This window comes from Tupaia chinensis, unplaced genomic scaffold (assembly GCF_000334495.1).
Source record: "Tupaia chinensis unplaced genomic scaffold, TupChi_1.0 Scaffold000226_1, whole genome shotgun sequence".
Classification (NCBI taxonomy): Eukaryota; Metazoa; Chordata; class Mammalia; order Scandentia; family Tupaiidae; genus Tupaia; species Tupaia belangeri.
Window position 1 is genome coordinate 150,528 of NW_006159701.1, and position 17,970 is coordinate 168,497.

Here is a 17,970-nt window from a genome sequence, read left to right on the forward strand (position 1 = left end):
TCGAGAAGGAGCTGCGGGGACAGGTGAGGAGCAGGGCAGGTCTCCGGCGGGAGCTGGGGACTCGGAGGGGTCGGTTCACCTTCCTGATCGCTTTTCTAGCCCTCTGCCGTCGGGGCCCTGCAGACCCTTCCGCTTTGCAGTCGTGAGACAGTCACGATCACTGGGCATGTCCTGAGCTCTTACTTCATGCTAGGCCCGGTGCCGGAGAGGAGCCTTCGGTTCATTCTCTCTCCTACTCTTTCCAAAAACGCTGGGAGGGAGTCTATTCCATTGGACAGAGAAGGAAACTGAGGCTCTCAGAGGTTATAGCCTTTCCCGAGGACCACCAGCTAGGAAATACCAAGTCGGGATTTTAACCCAGGTCCGCTGCCCCAGGGTGGGTGGGTGGGGGCCTTAACCATCATCGGGCTTTGCTACCTTTGAAGACGTGAGAACAGGCGCTCCTTGTAAGGAAGGGCTGGGTTGATTTTGGAATCCAGGTTCTAACTCACCCCGTGACCTTGGGCAAGGCATTTCCCCTCACTGGCCAGGTTAGCTTTATCTGTCGAATGAATGAGGATGTTGGTACTGATGTGGGCAAACCCAGTACCTGGTATAGATAGGTCTGGGGTGAGGCCCGGGAATCAGCATATTTTCAGAGTTTTTTTTTTTTTCCCCCTTAGGGCTTATGTGCTGGCCAAGGAGAGAGAGATTCAGAGATAGTGAGAGGGAAAGTGAAAAATCCCCCCCCACCCCCCTGGGAGATGGCTGTCCTTTTCCTGGGATCTTGGACATGCATGCACACGCGCCGGGTGTGTTTCAAGCCACCGAGTCCGGGACTCGAACCATGGTTGACCATGTGGGAGTCCAGCGATGTAAGCGTTGTGCAATCTGCTGGCCACAGGAATCTGCATTTTAACAAGCTCCCCAGGGAGACCGATACATAGCAAAGTTTGAGCATCACTGGTGCTGAGGCTATTTGTTTATTTATTTACTTATTTTAAGGTTTTTGCCATAGGGCACCTGTGCTTGCCAGAGTGAGACAGTGACAGGGAAAATGAGAAATCACCCTCCAGAGGAGATGGCCACATTGTAATCCCATTTCTTCCATTCTCCTTCTGCGGTTTGAATCAGACACTGCCTGGTCTGATTCTCAAGCAGCAGGATGCAGGACATGAATTGCAGTCGACTGTGTGAGAATCCAGCGCCTTAACCACCATGCCACCTGCTCCCCTCGGGAATCAACATTTTAACACGCTCCCCAGGAAGGCCAATAGATAACAAAGTTTGAGTATCACTGGTGCTGAGGCTCTTTAAAATCCCTTCCTGTCCTAAAGTGCTTTGACTCCCTGTCTGCTATTTAGTGCTATCTCTTTAAAGCAGCAATCCTCAGTGAGAGGTGATTTTTGCCCCAGAGAGGGCATTTGGCAAAGTATAGAGACTTTTTTTTTAATAAGTGGGGAGTAGAAAGTGACTACTAGCATCTAGAGGCCAGGGATGCTGCTCAATGTCTCACAGTGTACAAGACAGCTCCTCAGGGTCAGCAGGTGGTGTGGTGGTTAAAGGAGTTGAACTCTCACATGGCCGACCATGGCTTAAGTCCCCAACCTGGTGGCTTACTTTCTCTCTCTCCCCCTCTGTCTCTCATGAACACATGTGTCCTATAGCAAATTAAAAAAATAGTATAATGACAAATAAAACTAAGTAAATAATTCTTAAAAAAAAAAAGAAAAAAGATAACTCCTCACAACAGAAGAATGATCTGAGGTCAACAGGTAGCGTGGTGGTTAAGACACTGAACTCTCGCATGGCCGACCATGGTTCGAGTCCTGGACCTGGCAGCTTAAAACTCACGACAAGTCATTTGTATGTTCATACCCAAAATCCCAGGAGGAGAATGGAGGAGAAGGGACTGTGGTGTGGTGATTTCTCACTTACCTCTCAATTGTCTCGCTCTGGTATGAGCCCATGCCCTATAGCAAACACCTAAAATAATATGAATTTAAAAAAAAAAAAAAGAATGCTCTAAACCCAAATGTCATACCTTGGTTGAGAAACTTTGCATTAAAGGTATTCCAGCAATTCTGGGAGATATGGGTGTCCTTAAGTTACAAGCTAACAAACCTAGCTATTAGGATGAGTGTTTTATCCCTGAAGTCTGGTGTAATTGTGTTTGTTGGTGTCATTCATTTTAATCCAGTGTGTTGAAGACCTGGTTTTGAACCAGGCTCACAATTGCTCCTATAATTGTCAAGAAATTTTAGATGAAAAGGCGCATAGGTTTTCTTTGGGTTGGCAAAAACTGAGCAACATCAGCATCACCCGGTTTGGTGAATGGTTACTGCTGAGCACCTGCCTGCAACCTGACATGTTTATTTTAGGTTGGTTGAGCACCCACTGGAAGCCAAAAGTCACTATTTTTTCATGTAAGAAAATAATCCTAGATAGTAAACCTTTGCAAAGGTCATCATTCTTAATTAGGTGAGGTGGCAACTAACTCGAACTAACGAGATGGATGATACGTGTCTTCAGACAGATGATTCACCATTAAGGATTCCAGTCTACCTGATGATTTAGCTCCTAGATGTGGCTCAGAGGGAATCCTCTACTGCTTTACTCCTAGCGCTTACCTAAGACACTCTAGTTTTAGTTTCACAATAGGGCATGTGCACTTGCTAGAGGGAGAGAGAGAAAATGAGAAAGCACCCCAGAGGGGGGATGGCCATGCCATAATCCCTTCTCCTCTATTCTCCTCTCGGGACAGTCTGTGCGCACACAAACACCTGGCATATTTTTCAAACTCTTGGGTCAGGGACTCAGTCTATGCAGCTGACCCTGTAGGATCCGGCCACCTTAACCACCATGCCACTGACCGGCCCGGCCTAGGCCACCAGAAAAATGAGACAATTCTGGTTTTTAGGCATCTGCTGCTTTTTGCACCCTTCTCAGTGTCTGGCTTCTCATTTTGTAAACTATTGAAAGTACAAAGAAAGTCACAGAAAACCACACATCTTTTCAGTACCAATTTCTGACAGCAGTGGGCCTTTTCTCTTAACTGGAGGTAAAGGAAAGAGTTGAAATGTTTGAGAACTTAAGAACAAAATCCATGGGTCCTTTCATGGTAAACCAGTTCCCTCTGGGGAGGAGACAGCTGAAGTATATTCACAGAGAACACCTAGACTATCAGAGCTTGATGGTCATGACCATGGAGTCTTGAAACGGCCACTGAAGTGGGTCCAGACAGTGGCTTCATGCATGTAAACCTGTGCAATTGCACAGAGCCCCATGCTCGAAAGGGCCCTGTACTTGGTTAAAAATACTCTGCCGTAGCTGTTTGACCTTTTTTACTGTTTTTGAATAAGGGACCTTACAAATTGTGGAGCTGGTTCAGGGTAGAGAAGTTGATACTATCATGAAAATATATGATAGGAGATATTCTGTTGCTTTCATATTTTTATTCTTGTCTTTTTTTCTTTTCTTTTTTTTTTTTTTTGAGAGAGATTTTTGCTATAGGGTATGTGTATTTGCCAGAGAGACAGAAAGCAAGAAATCACCCCCCCCAGGGTATAACACTGTAACCCCTTCTCCTCTATCTTCTCTTGGGATTTTGGGCATGCACACACATGCGCGTGGTGTGAGTTTCAAGTCACTGGATCCGGGACTGGAATCTCAGTCGACCATGTGGGAGTCCAGTGCCTTAACCACTACGCCACTCGCTGGACCCATTGCTTTTATATTTAATTAGATTCTCTACTGATTGTGCAATAGCCATCTGTCTCGGTGGCATGGAGACAGCTGGGTTTAATGCCAGCACTAAGGCTGATTAAGTTGGAACTTGGACATGTCATTGCCCTTAGCCTTGTTGAATTGTTCTCTCACCTGTAAAGCTGGGGAAGGTAACACTGAAAGCTTACTGTTTTCCAGGCACTGTGAAGTGTTTTATGTGTGGTCTTAGATATAATTCTCATCCCAACCCTCTGGTGTGGATGTTGCCATGTTTCTTGTCCTGCAGATGAAGGAAGCAAGGTGAAGACAGTCCCAGTTGCATGCTTGGCCAGAATTTGAACCCAGAAAAGTGGAGTCTATCTATATTCTTAACCCCTCCGGTATACTTTTTTCAGTAAAAAATATCTCCATTTCAGGATTGTGGAGAGTAAGGAAGACAATCGATCTCAAAATGTAGGCACTCAGTAAATGGAAATAATATCATTTATAAACCAAGAAATGTAACTCCTTTTATGTATGTTCCAGTTTCTCAAGAAGGATCATGTCTTGGTTGTATAATTCAAACCAAATTTCCCTATGACCCTGGCCATAAAACGGACTTAATGTTTTGTTTGCTGATGAGTTTCTGCTGTCCACTCCTTCATTCTTTCCATCATACGAGCGAGACGCCAGGCAGGCACGATGGTAGCTGTAAGAATTTTATTTTGTTCCAGGAACAGCAGCACAAAAAAGAATCAAGTTGGGAACCAGCAGTTAGCGTAATGGCTATGTCGCTGGACTCCCATGTAGTCGACCGCGGTTTGTGTCCCGGACCCGGTGGCTTAAAATTCACGCCGGGCGCGTGTGCGTGCGTGCCCAAGATCCCGAGAGGAGAATGGAGGAGAAGGGATTGCGGCGTGACCATCCCCCCTGGGGGGTGATTTCTCGCTTTCTGTCTCTATGTCTCTCTCTGTCTGTCTGGCGAGCGCACGCGCCCTACAGTGAAAATCTCTCCAAAAAAAAAAAAAAAAAAAGAATCAAGTTAATCCAGATGAAGCGGATAAGCACATGTTTCTGAATGCGTAGCCAACCCCAGCCTCACCGTCTTGCTCATAGCCAGCATTTGTGTCACTTTGCCAACTTCGAGACTGTTTTCAGACCTTCAGCGTCCACTTAACACAGGCACTTAATGAAGTACCTCTTAATCTGTCAGCTCTTTCATGTTCCATAGGGCCTTCAGGTTGGTGGCCGAAGTCAAAACTATTCGGGTTATGTCATTCGCCATTTAGCTAGAAAGGTCTGTCACACTCCAAGGGAAAAGTGATGCTAGGAAAGTGACAAATTGCAGAGGTGAGTCAGTGCATCTTAAATAGGGTAGGGCAGATGCTAGAGCCAGCCCTCCCCACCCTGTAGGAGGACAGCAGGTCAGAGCAGAACATCCAGGCAAAAGGAGAATGACATTCCAGGCAGTAATACCTGGAACCTGACAGGGAACCACCGTGGGGCTCTCACTCTAGCCGGGGCAGGCCAGATGAGGCCACTGGGCACACATTCAAGTCAGTGCCCATTGGCAGGTGGCCTGAGTGAGCCAGAGGCTGGGTATCCGAGGTGAAGAGCCTAGAGCCTGCCTGCATTGTGCTCCCCAGGCCACTGGGACTCCTGCTCACCTTAGGAAACTGACCTAAGGATACCCTTTCCCACCTGACTTAGGGTGGAGAGCAGAGATGCAGGACCAGAGCAGGCTGAGAGTGAAGAGGAGTGAGGGTGTTTGTCTCTGTTGTGAGAATGGAGGGGCTAGTTAGCAGCCTCTTCCTGGAGCCCCCCAGAGATGGCAGTGAGAATTTATGAAGCACTGATAGTGTGCTCGGCACTGCGGCTAGCGAAACAAAGGAAAAACCTAATTGATAAGCTTCAAAAGTGAATTCCAGTTAAAGCCTGAAAGTCCTTGCTCTCTGAACTAATGCCATTAGTTGAAGACCCTAACCCTAAGACCTTCACTGCACTGTTAACTGCGGTGAAGTTCGAACACATCCCTTTTAGGGAGAAAGCGACAGCTTATATGAAACTCCACGGTGTGGGTGTTTGATAATAAGAGCTAGCTCTTCTTTGTGCTTATCGAGGTGTCAAGAATTGTGCTAAGTGAAGACCTTTACCCCATAAGAACTGTAAAGCAGGTGTTGTTTATCTTTCCCATTTTACAAGCAGACAAACTGAAACTCACAGGAAATTGAGCAACTTTTCAAACAGTACGGAGCTGATAATTAGCTTACGCATTACATATAAATACACGTGGATTTAAAAAAATATCTTTATTGAGATATAATTCACTTATATAATCTACTCACTTAAAGTGCACTATTTAAGGGACCAGCAGTTAGCGTAATGGCTATGTTGCTGTACTCCCATGTAGTCGACCACGGTTTGAGTCCCAGACCCGGTGGCTTAAACTCACGCCAGGCACGTGTGTGTGCGTGCCCAAGATCCTGAGAGGAGAAAGGAGGAGAAGGGATTACAGTGTGGCCATCCCCCCGGGGGGTGATTTCTCGCTTTCTATCTCTCTGTCTCTCTCTGTCTTTCTGATGAGCGCACGTGCCCTGTAGCAAAACAAAAAAACAAACAAACAAAAACTCTCCAAAAAAAAAAAAAGGCAGTTTTTCAAAAAGTTAAACAAAGTGATTATATGGCTTAGCAATTCCTCTCCAAGCTGTATATCCAAGAAAAATGAAAATACATCCATAGGAAAATATGTACACAAATGTACATAGCAGCATTATTCCTAAGAGCCAAAAAGCAGAAACAATCCAAATGTCCCTCAGTTGACAAAAAGATAAACAAAATATAATATTTAATATGTTTTGGATTCCCTGCATTTTCATATGAATTTTAGAATCAGCTTGTAAATTTCTGCAAGAAGTCACTTGGGATTTTCATAGGAATTACATCGAATGTATACCTCACTTTGCAGAGTATTGCCATCTTAACGATCGTAAGTCTCTGAACCGTGAGCATAGCATGCTTTTCCACTTCTTTAGATTCTTTATTTTTTTCTTCCTTTCCTTTTTTCTTTTTGTTTTAATTTTGCTATAGGGTGTGGACTACACAGAGAGAGAAGTGAGAAATCACCCTCTGGGGGGAATGGCCCCTTACTGCAATCTCTTCCCCATTCTCTGCATGCACATGTGCCTGGCGTAATTTTCCAACTACTGGGTCTGGGATTCGAACTGCTGTGTCAGCTACTGGTATCCAGTGCCTACCTCATGCCACCCAGCTGGCCCTAGATCTCTAATTTCTTTCAACAGTGCTTTGTAGTCATCAGAGTGTAAGCTTTGTGCTTCTTTTGTTAAATTATTCCCAAGTTGTTTTATTTTTCTGATGCTATTGTGAATGGAATTTTAATTTCATTTTTGAGTTGTTCCTTAAAAGTGTATAAGCATAATTGATTTTTGTATATTGATCTTTTATCCTTCGACCTTGCTGACCTCATTTATTCTAAGTCTTTTTAGCAGATTCCTTTTCTATGTGTGAGAGAGATTATGTCATTTACAGATAGAGACAATTTTAATTCTTTTCTTTTTAGAGAGGGTTTTGCTATAGGGCCACATACACTTGCCCTATAGAGACAGAGACAGAGAGACAGAAAGCAAGAAATCACCCTCCAAGGAGGATGGCCATGCTGCAATCCCTTCTCCTCCATTCTCCTCTTGGGATTTTGGGCACACATGCATACATGCCTGGTGCGAGTTTCAAGCTGCTAGTTCTGGGATTCAGACTGTGATCAACTATGTTGGTGGAGTCCAGTGACATAACCATTATGCCATGTACTGACCCCTTAATTTTTCTTTTCTAATCTGAATGCTTTTTTCTTTTTCTTTCCCAATCACCTTGGCTAGAACCTCTAGTAGGGTATTGAATAGCATTGTTAAAAGAGGACATGCTTTTCTTGTTCCTAATCTTAGGGAGAAAATGTCCAGTCTTTTACTATCAAGTATGATGTTAGCTGTATGTTTTTCACAAGTGCTCTTTGAGGAAGTCCCTAGTTTTGGGGGAGTTGAATTTTATTTATTTTTCTATAATGAAGAGCTGTTGGATTTTATCAAGTTTGTTTTCTGCATCTTTAGAATGATTTGTGTTTTTGTTTTGTTCAATTAAAAAATATATATATATATTAGATTCATGCTAGAGGGACCAGCGGATGGTATAATGGTTAAGTTATTGGACTTCCACATGGCCAAACATGGTTTGAGTCCCAGACCTGGATGCTTGAAACTCACGCTGGGTACATGTGCATACATGCCCAAAATCTCCCGAGAGGAGAATAGAGAAGGGATTGCAGTGAGGCCACTTCTCCTGGGGAGGTGGGGGGGGGAGTTCTTGCTTTCTGTCTCTCTGGCAAGTGCATGCACCCTATAGAAAAAAATCTCTCTAAAAATAAATCAATTCATGATAGAGCATGTACATGCATGAGAGACAGAGATGGGGGGGACCAACTCTTCACAGGGTTTGGTCATGCCATAATCTCCTTCCTCTAGTCCTCCAACATGCCAGGATCTTGGGCACATGTATGTGCCCCACATGTTTTCAGGCTGACTGGGCTGGGGACTTGAACCGTGGTTGGCATGTGGCTTCCATCTCCATAGTCTGGCATGCTATCAGCCGTGCCACAGAGGCTGGGCCTGTTTTAGGATATTGACATGATGTGTTACATGAATGTATGGCAGGCAGTGTTCCAAACCTAGCATCTTTCATTTTGATTGAATTTGTTGATAAAACATGTAGACCTGTACGAAGATGAGTTTGCTAGTTATTTCTTTCTTGCTAAACGTAAATAAATTTATAGTTCATAAATTCATCACCCTGTTACTTTTAAGAAGACAATTATTTAATGCAAGTTAGACGGTAGGGTGGCAGAAGGTAGGACCCTATCTTTAGGAGCTCTCAATTTCTTTAGTACAAAGGACAAGCCATACCCTTGTGAAAATTCAGAGATTCATGGGAGGTGCTATGGACATGATGGTATTTCAGCACCTGGGAGAATACCGTGGCCTGGGGTTGGTCTTGGAGAATTTGGTTCAGCTAGAACTTCTTCAAATGCTTCTAATATTCCTCAATAACAGTTTTTATCCTTTTTTTTTTTTTTTTGCAAAAACTCATTTTGATTTTTATTCTTTAGTTTGATTTAAACATTGCTTTTAGTATGATGCCGACACCAGCTGTGCAGAAGGGCTCTGGAGAGATGCTCATAGCAGCACACACCACTCCTGGGTTCGGGAGGCTCCAGGCCAGCCAGTGTCGCTTCATCAAATACATTCTTTAGGCCTTTCTGTGTGAGTGTAGAACGCTCCACATACTTGACAGCCTTCAGGTCACGGGCCAGCTTCCCAGCAGACTCTGGAGTGATAGGCTTCTGTTTGTTCTTGGCAAGTTTCTCAATAGTAGAAGGGTCATCTCTGCGATCAATTTGGGTCCCAATAAGCAAGAAAGGAGTCTTTGGACAGTGAGGAATTATCTCAGGCACCCATTTTTCTTTCACATTTTCAAGTGAGGACAGAGAGACCACTGAAAAGCAAACTAGAAATACATCTGTTTGTGGATAACTCAGCAGTCGTAATCTGTCATAATCCTCTTGCCCTGCAGTATCAAAAAGCCCAAGAGTATATGGCTCTCCACCAATCATAACTGTGACTGCAGAGTTGTTCAAAACCAGTTGGTAAATATTCAGATGGAAATTTGTTTGTTGTGTAGGAATCAGGAGACATGTTTTACCAACAGCACCATCACCCACAACAACATACTTAATTGTCTGCATTGCTGAAATAGTTGTGTATTCCACTTGAAATATTTCCAATTTGATGCTGACCTCAGCTCCTCCACCCGGCCGTTGGCAGCACTGCGCGGGGTCTCCTCAGCTGCCAGACAGGGCCACGCACCACACAGTTCTTATCTTCACTGCCCTATAGGTGAGATACAATTTTAGCAAAACCAGGATGTTCAATAGCTGTTGGATTATGGTCTTTCACCCATGGCCCTGCTGTACCTTCCTTTGTAAGTGTTGTGTTCTGTGTATCTTCAGAGACCGCAGTGCGTGCCCAGACAACAGCTAGCATCTCACATCAAGATAAAGCACATTTTCTAAGAAGTATTATGGCATTTGAAAAGTCTTTTCCATTCCAAAAGTCCCATGGCAGTTTATTGTGTCCTTGGAAGAAACTTCAGAGCCCTGCTTGGCAGGCAGTGCCCAGTCTGAGACTTAGCTCACAGCAGAGAAGCTGCTGCTCAGCTCCAGCAGCTGAATGCAGTGCTGAGAGGAGGGCCACACAGCAGAACAGGAATGAGGAGATGAAAGCCAAGAGTCTATCTAGTACAAGAAAGAAAACCCTCAAGGGGAAGCGGTCACAGTGCCGTGTGCGCATTATTGTATTTCTCTATAAGCATGTCCACATCCATGCCTGGTGGGCCGTGCTTGTTGTCTGTAGGACCCCCCCCCCCCCATATATTGCTGGGGTTGATATGCTACTTCAGGGCACTTGGAACTCAATACACAATCATGAGAGTGGTGCTTGGTGGGACTCCAGCTACAGATTGTAATTTTATTCGACCCAAATTGTCTTCTCTACTTTCAGTTTTGATTAAAGTCCTGTACTTCCTGTTCTAGACTTGAATGCTGATATGTGCTTGAGAATTCCCCCACGCTCCATGTCACAGGGTGGTTGCAGTTCATGAAACCCTTAGCCTTATTTAGACTTAATTTGAGTCCCGTTGAGAGCTTAAGGTTGGGTTGAATGATTTGAGGCCATTAGTCAATGTTTATTTATTGGGCACCTAACTTTATAGAAAAAGGAACTCAGTAATGTCATCTTTATTTTTAGTCTCTAAATTCGTATTTTCACCTTGCCCATATGCAAATATGCAAACATACCTTTTTTTTTTTTTTTGAGAGGTTTTTGCTATAGGGTGGGTGTGCTCGCCAGACAGAGAGAGGCAGAGAGACAGAAAGTGAGAAATCACCCCCCAGGGCGGATGGCCACGCCGCAATCCCTTCTCCTCCATTCTCCTCTTGGGATCTTGGGCACGCATGCACATGCGCCCAGCATGAGTTTAAGCCACTGGGTCCAGGATTCAAACCGCAGACGACTACATGGGAGTCTAGTGACATAGCCATTACTCTAACTGCTGGTCCTCTTCTCTTTTTTTTTTTTTTGAGAGGTTTTTGCTATAGGGTGGGTGTGCTCGCCAGACAGAGAGAGGCAGAGAGACAGAAAGTGAGAAATCACCCCCCAGGGCGGATGGCCACGCCGCAATCCCTTCTCCTCCATTCTCCTCTTGGGATCTTGGGCACGCATGCACATGCGCCCAGCATGAGTTTAAGCTGCCGGGGCCAGGACTCAAACCATGGTCGGCTATGTGGGAGCCCAGCGATGTAACCATCACATCATCTGCTGGTCTCATATGTTGCTCTATATAATGCGTAAATACTTTTTTCTTAATATACTTAATATAGTTCTCAAACTCTGCTTCTAAACAGTTTAAAAGTTTTTATTTATTTCTCCCATGAGCAAGAGAGAGAGAAACAGCACTCCCAACAGGGTTGTGATGCCACAATCCACCCCAGCCTCAGCCGGCCCCACAACATGGGTACATAGGTGCCCAGTGTACTCAGGGTGGTCTCTGGACTTGAACCCAGAACTTTCCGGTATGGTTCAGCCTCACAGAGCATTGCGTTTTGTCGCTGTGCCACCGCCTGGCCCCTTGCACACGTTTATATAATGTATACGATCATGTAAATGCCAGTGTTTATTTCGCAGAATGTGGAGGCCCTGGATCCACGAGGTCGGACGTTACTGCATCTGGCTGTTTCTTTGGGACATTTGGAATCTGCTCGAGTATTGCTCCGACATAAAGCAGACGTGACCAAAGAAAATCGCCAGGGATGGACAGGCAAGTACACTTTGAAAATAATTTAAAGTCATTCATTTCAGTTTATCTTTCTGAATAAAGGCCAGTCTTAATTATAATTTTCTTCAGTGATCTTTATCTTAAAAACTCTTCTCTTGGGACTAAGGGCAGAGGCGAGGAGGTGGGAGTCGGGGATGCTGGCTGGCTGATGGGCAGCACAGTGGCTTGAATTGTGTCTTCAGCCAGGAGCTCTCGGTATAGGGTGACTCCTCACCCAGAAACTATTCTCAGCACAAACGCTTCCTACCACACTTGAGTGTGGAGGCCAGTTTTACCCAGGGAATAATGGCATGGAATTCATTAGGATAGGCAAAAAATAAAAAAATTATGGCTAGAAATAGCTTCTTCCAATGGGATCCTGTCATTCCCTCGTTTTTGTTAGCTTTCTTACTATTGGTCAGAGTAATTTTTCTCTTTCTTTCTTTCTTTCTTTTTTTTTCGAGGGACAGATTTTTGTCATAGGACACATGTGCTTGCCAGAGAGACAGACAGAAAGCACGAAGTCACCTCCAGGAGGGATGGCCACACCATAGTCTCCTCTTCATTTTCCTTTCACGATCTTGGGCACGTGTGCACACGTGACTGGCATGAGTTTTAAGCCACCAGGTCCGGAACTCGAACCACAGTTGACTTTGTGGAAGTCCAGTGACATAACTGTTATGCCGCTTGCTGGTCCCTTTTTTTTCAAATGTTGCTAAAGGCTTATACACTTGCCAGAAAGGTAAATTGAGGGAAAGGAGAAAATACCCTTCCTCCCATGGGAAATGGTTATGCCTCAATCTCTTCTCCATTTCTCTACCCTGTTGGGATTTTAGGCACATTCACCAGACATGTTGCTCAAGCTGCCAGGTCTGGGACTTGATAGAGTAGTTTTGTGTTGCCTGAGCAGTGATGTTCATAAACACAAGCCACACCTGCCAGATCTACACGGAACCAGTTGAGTGACTGCACAGTGAAAGCTCTCTGAAAACAGTGCCAGGGTTTCAGAACCAGTGGTAAAATGGGGGGTAGGGGAGAGGATAAGGGCTTTGATCCAGAGGCCGAGCGTGCTCTGTTTTCTTCTTTTTTTATTTGGTTAAGAGCTGGCAATCAGAAGCCATGCTCATAGGGATGGCCCCATATGCAGTGACTAACTGCTGTGCACACGGAGCTGGATCCCACAGGGCCAACCACCATTCGAATCCTCGCTTTGGCACCTTGGAAAACACGCCAGCACATGCATGTGTGCCCATGTGTGCCCCAAGTCCTGATGGGATTGGAGAAGTGGAGGAAAAAGACTTGCAGGTGGCGTGACCATGCCCCAGTGGGGGTGCTTTATCTCTCTCCTCTGATGAGCACCTGCATCCTCACAATAGAAAAACGTGATGGTCATAAATGCAAACCCTTCTGCTTTTATGTAAAACTGGCCTCCACACACTCACGGATAGTAGGAAAGGACTGCAGCCTCTCTCCTCTTTGGAAGAAAATATTGGTCTTTTATCTATAGATATGTTTTTCAATCCGGTGTTGCAAGTGGTCATAAAATATGAGACTTTGTGGCAGTTAAATTTCACTTTTTTTAAAGAAATAATTTTTTATTTATTTATTTTTTATTATTTTTATTTTATATTTTTTATTATTATTTATTTTTATTTATTAATTTTATTTATTTACTCAGTAATTTATTTTAATTTGACGAGAGAGAGAAAGAGAGAGAAAGTTAGAAAGCAAGCCACCTTGTCTGGGACTCGAACTGTGGTCAGCCATGTGGGAGTGTCCAGCACCTTAACCACCATGCCACCTGCTGGTCCCCAAGTTTCATCCTTTTGTTCTGCAGTTTTACATGAGGCTGTGAGCACTGGCGATCCTGAGATGGTGTACACGGTTCTTCAACACCGAGACTACCACAACACGTCTATGGCCCTCGAGGGAGTTCCTGAGTTGCTCAAAAAAATTCTCGAGGTATCTGTAAAAATGTGGCCATGCCATAATTTGAGCTTCATGCTATATAGTAGCTGGAGACATCCTGTGTGGCTTTGTAACGTTTTCAGAACCATAAATATAATGCCACCCCTCAGAGGTTCTGTTTGCCCGTGACTGCAACCCTGGCGGCTCCTCCAGAAGCACTGGCCCTCCTGGCTGTGCTTCTGTAAAAACGACTACAAAGTCTTGGGCTTTGAGGGAATAGGCAAACACCTGGAGTTTCTAACATTTCTCTTTTTGGATAGTAACTGGAGTTCTTAAGTAGCTCTTCAAGAAGCTTCTGGAAGAATGCATGGTAGGTAAATCATTCTAAATAGGGCGGCTCTGGTGGTATAAAACTTCAGAAAGCCGGGCTCTATGAGTTTAGGAGGCAGTGGAGTAAAATCTTCTGTGAACTGGAGGGAAATCCACCTCCGAGGGATGCCTAGCAGACTCGTTGGGTTTCACAGATGGTCTGGGAAATATGAAGCAATTCCCAGCACATGTAGCCATTCACAGCCAAGCTCCCCAAATAATGTATGGAACTGACACTCCCTTCTCACTTAGACTGGTTAGTCACCCACCCTTCCACCCTGCGTGGTGGTACTTAGCCTGTCTCCACAGGCTCATCTTTCCCCTTCTTTTGGGAACACGACTGAAGTCCCAAATTAGGTCTGACTTTTATTCCCCTCCAACCTTGTTGTTTTCTGCTAACTGTAACTGTCTAGAAATACGCAGGGTCTTCAAAATGTTCATGGAAAGTGCATATTATAAAACAAGCTGCTTAGATTTCTTTTCTTTTCGTTTGCTGTAGGGCATGTGTGTTTGCCGCAGAGAGAGACAGAAAAACAGAAGGAAAATGAGAAAGCCCCTCCACCCCCAGGGGGATGGCTATGCTACAATCCCTTCTCCATTCTCCTCTCAGAATCTAGGACATACATGCACATGAACATGCACCTGGCATGACTTTTGAACTGATGGGTCCAGGACTTAAACTGTGAAGTCAGCCATGTGGGATTCAGGTGCCAAAACCTCCACACCACCTGCTGGCTCTGGATCTTAGGGTTTTTACACTCAAATAATCTCATATATTTTAAAATTATTTATTTATTTTTATTTATTTATTATTATTGTTCAATTTGACAAGAAAGAGAGAGTGTGAGAAAGTAAGCCGCCAGGTCCAGGACTCAAATGGGCGGTCATGTGGGAGTCCAGCGCTCCGATCACCATGCCGCCTGCTGGCCCCAGTCATCTCATATTGTAAACCTATTTTCCCATGAACTTTCTGACGTTTCATCAAGTAAAATAGCAGCCTGAATAGAAAGCAAGTAATGGGCTTGTACTTTGTTTCTTTGTATTCTCTCTTTCTCCAGATGGCATGCGTATTTGCCCTAGAGAGAAAGCACCTCCCAGTGAGGTGTGATCACGTCCCAATCTTCTTCCCTTCATTTTCCCATCCCATCAGGATTCTAGGCACACATACCGGACATGTTTGTCAACTCATCAGGCTGGGGTTTGCACCATGTTTGGTCATGTGGGATCCAGCTCTTTACGCACAGGGCTTAACCACTGTGTTACAAGGCTGTTCTTTAGTTTTTTTCTTCTTTTTGAAGAGAGATTTTTGCTATAACGTGTATGCACTCACCAGAGAGACAAAGAGAGACAGAGAGACAGAAAGTGAGAAATCACTCCCCAGGGGGAATGGCCACACTGCAATCCATTCTCCTCTCGGGATCTTGGTACACTCGCACACGCTCCCTGTGTGAGTTTTAAATCACCTGGTCTGGGACTCGAACCACAGTCGACTATGTAGGAATCCAGCGATATAACCAGTATACCGGTCTTTGTTCTATAAATTTTAAAACACCCTATGAGCCCTCGCTGTGTTTGTGTTCCATTAACATTGCTGACGGTAATCCGTATTAAACCTTTGTTTCTCAGGCTCCAGATTTCTATGTGCAGATGAAATGGGAATTCACCAGCTGGGGTGAGTGGCTTTGGGCTTATAATTTATTTCTGTCTATAGATTTACTTAGGCTGCACCTAGATTTATTTTTCCTTTATAAAAACTAACATGTAATATCATTATTTTTTTAATCTAGGAAATGCATCAAGAATAATACCTATTGTCTCACTTAAACACAACCACTGTTAATGCTTTGAGTGTTTTTCTTCTAGTTGTTCCTCCCATTCATAGGACTCTTCCCTCTAAGCATCTATAAATTCAGTATATGGACAGTTTTGTTTTTTCCTTTCTTTGCTTATAGCTGACATCATATTATTAGTTTTATTTTATTTTATTTTAGTTTTTTGCCATAGGGTGCACATGCTTGCCAGAGAGACAGAAAGAGAGAGACAGTGAGGGAGACTGTGAGAAATCTCCCCCAGGGGATGGCCATGCCACAGTCTCTTCTCCTACATTCTCCTCCTGGGATTTTGGGCACACATACAAACATACTTGGCATGAGTTTCAAGCTGCTGGGTCCAGTGGTTGATCCACAGTTGAGTCTAGTGCTTTTAACCATCACACCACCTGCTCGGTCCCATATTATTAGTTTCTAAAATGTCAATTTCATTGCTCAACTTTTAGGGCTGGCCCTGTGGTTAGGGAAGCCAGATCTCTTAGTGCAGTTTGAATTCAGACCCGGTAACTTGAAAAACATGTTGGGCACAGATGTGTGTTTGTGTTCAAAATCCTGACAGGATGGAAAAGTGGAGAAGGGATTGCGGTATAACCGTGCCCCATTAAAGAGTGCTCTCCCCACTCCTTCCTCTCTGTCTCTCTCTGGCAAATTTATTATTTTTTTTAATTTGCTAATATTTTAATGAGTAGATTTACTGTACTTTCCTCATTTCTCTTATGTGGTTTAGCTTGATTCTTTTAAACTTATTATTCTAAAGAAGATGAGGGACCAGTATAATGGGTATGTCACTGGATTCCCACATGGCTGACCGTGGTTCAAGTCCCAGACCCGGGGGCTTGAAACTCATGCTGGTGTGTGTGTATGTCTAAACTCTGGAGAAGAGAACAGAGAAGGGATTGTGGTGTGGCCATCCCCTCTGGGGGGATGACTTCTCGTTTTCAGTCCCTCTGTCTCTCCTTGGGAAGTGCACAGCCCCTAAAGCAAAAATCTCTCTCTTGAAAAAAAGAGAATATGAAGCGAATATTGGAATGAATAGGTTTTTTTTTTTTTTTCATAAAATGGATGTATTTTTCCAAAGTATTATGTAAGGCAAATTGACTGACAATATATTTTTATAGATGTTCTACTTTTATTTCTTGTAGATGAGTTAATGATAACTCCTAACTCCCAGATTTTCATCCATTTTCACTTCTAGACTTCCCTTTCAGGCAAGAAGTGATATTTGTAATGAAACACTGAAATGAAGTAAAAAAATCTATAAAAGAAATGAACTTCAGATTGTTCTGAGGAACGAAGTTCTTTCATAATGCAAATAATCACTCTGACTTCAGGTTTTGTGAAAAGGCAGCCATATTTTTGACGTTCGCTATTTTGAAAGGCGGCTCTGACAGTATGGTAGACGGTAGCCATATGGCAAGAGTAGCATGTGTGAATGAGGAAGGGCCAGATGGACAAACTCTATACCCCGGTGGTGATGGGGGGGGGGGTCGATAAATGGGGTTCATTTCTGAATCAAGAATACTCCTGGGAGATTCGTTGAGTGTTTTCTCCGGACAAGACATAGGTCTACTCCTTTATAAAGAACTATGGGACAGAAGGTCCATTTTAATTCTTTACAGAGTGACTTCTTGTGTAAGAAGTACGGGTGCCAAGAAGTCCGGTTCTGTTCGATGGTTACTATGAAGTCAGAATTGAGATTTCCTGGACTGGTGTTCTGTTGCCTTTCCTCAGGAGTACCATTCTTTCTTCCAGTGCCCTTGGTTTCCAGAATATGCCCGAATGATGTCTGTCGCATTTGGAAAAGTGGTGCCAAACTGCGTGTCGATATCACACTGCTGGGGTTTGAAAACATGAGCTGGATAAGAGGGAGGCGTAGTTTTATATTTAAGGGAGAAGGTAAGTGATCTTGCTATAGTAATCACTGCTTAGGCTCAGTTACAGAGTGATTATTTTATTTAACTTTATTGATTTATCTACCCTAATTTGACCAGAGAGGGAGAAAAAGGGAGAAAGAGAGAAAGCAAACTGCCAAGACTGGACTCAAACTGCAGTCAGCCATGTGGGAGTCCAGTGCCATTAACCACCATGCCACTTGCTGGCCACCAGAGTAATTTTTAACCATCCAAATACATTCATACCCGGGTGCCTTCAGATCTGAGCCTGTGCTTTTTGGTTGTTCTCATTAATTACTCAGCTCTGCATCCATATTTTGGTTCTGGTCTGGCTAGTCTCCTGCACGTGTCATTTA

General features: G+C 44.1%; 1 protein-coding gene and 1 pseudogene across 2 annotated transcripts in view; one reads left to right on the top strand and one right to left on the bottom strand.

The window, feature by feature from the left end:
* Window positions 1–17,970, top strand: part of ANKRD13A (ankyrin repeat domain 13A) — a gene marked incomplete at its 5' end in the record, with an annotated part of 42,259 nt that continues 24,289 nt past the window's right edge. For both annotated transcript variants that reach the window (XM_014587606.2, XM_014587607.2), the window contains 5 exon segments: window positions 1–23; window positions 11,487–11,619; window positions 13,454–13,578; window positions 15,520–15,565; window positions 17,475–17,618. In XM_014587606.2, coding sequence (XP_014443092.1) covers window positions 1–23; window positions 11,487–11,619; window positions 13,454–13,578; window positions 15,520–15,565; window positions 17,475–17,618 — 471 coding nt within the window.
* The window catches only part of LOC102497372 (cell division control protein 42 homolog), a 40,267-nt pseudogene continuing 30,838 nt past the window's right edge, over window positions 8,542–17,970 (bottom strand).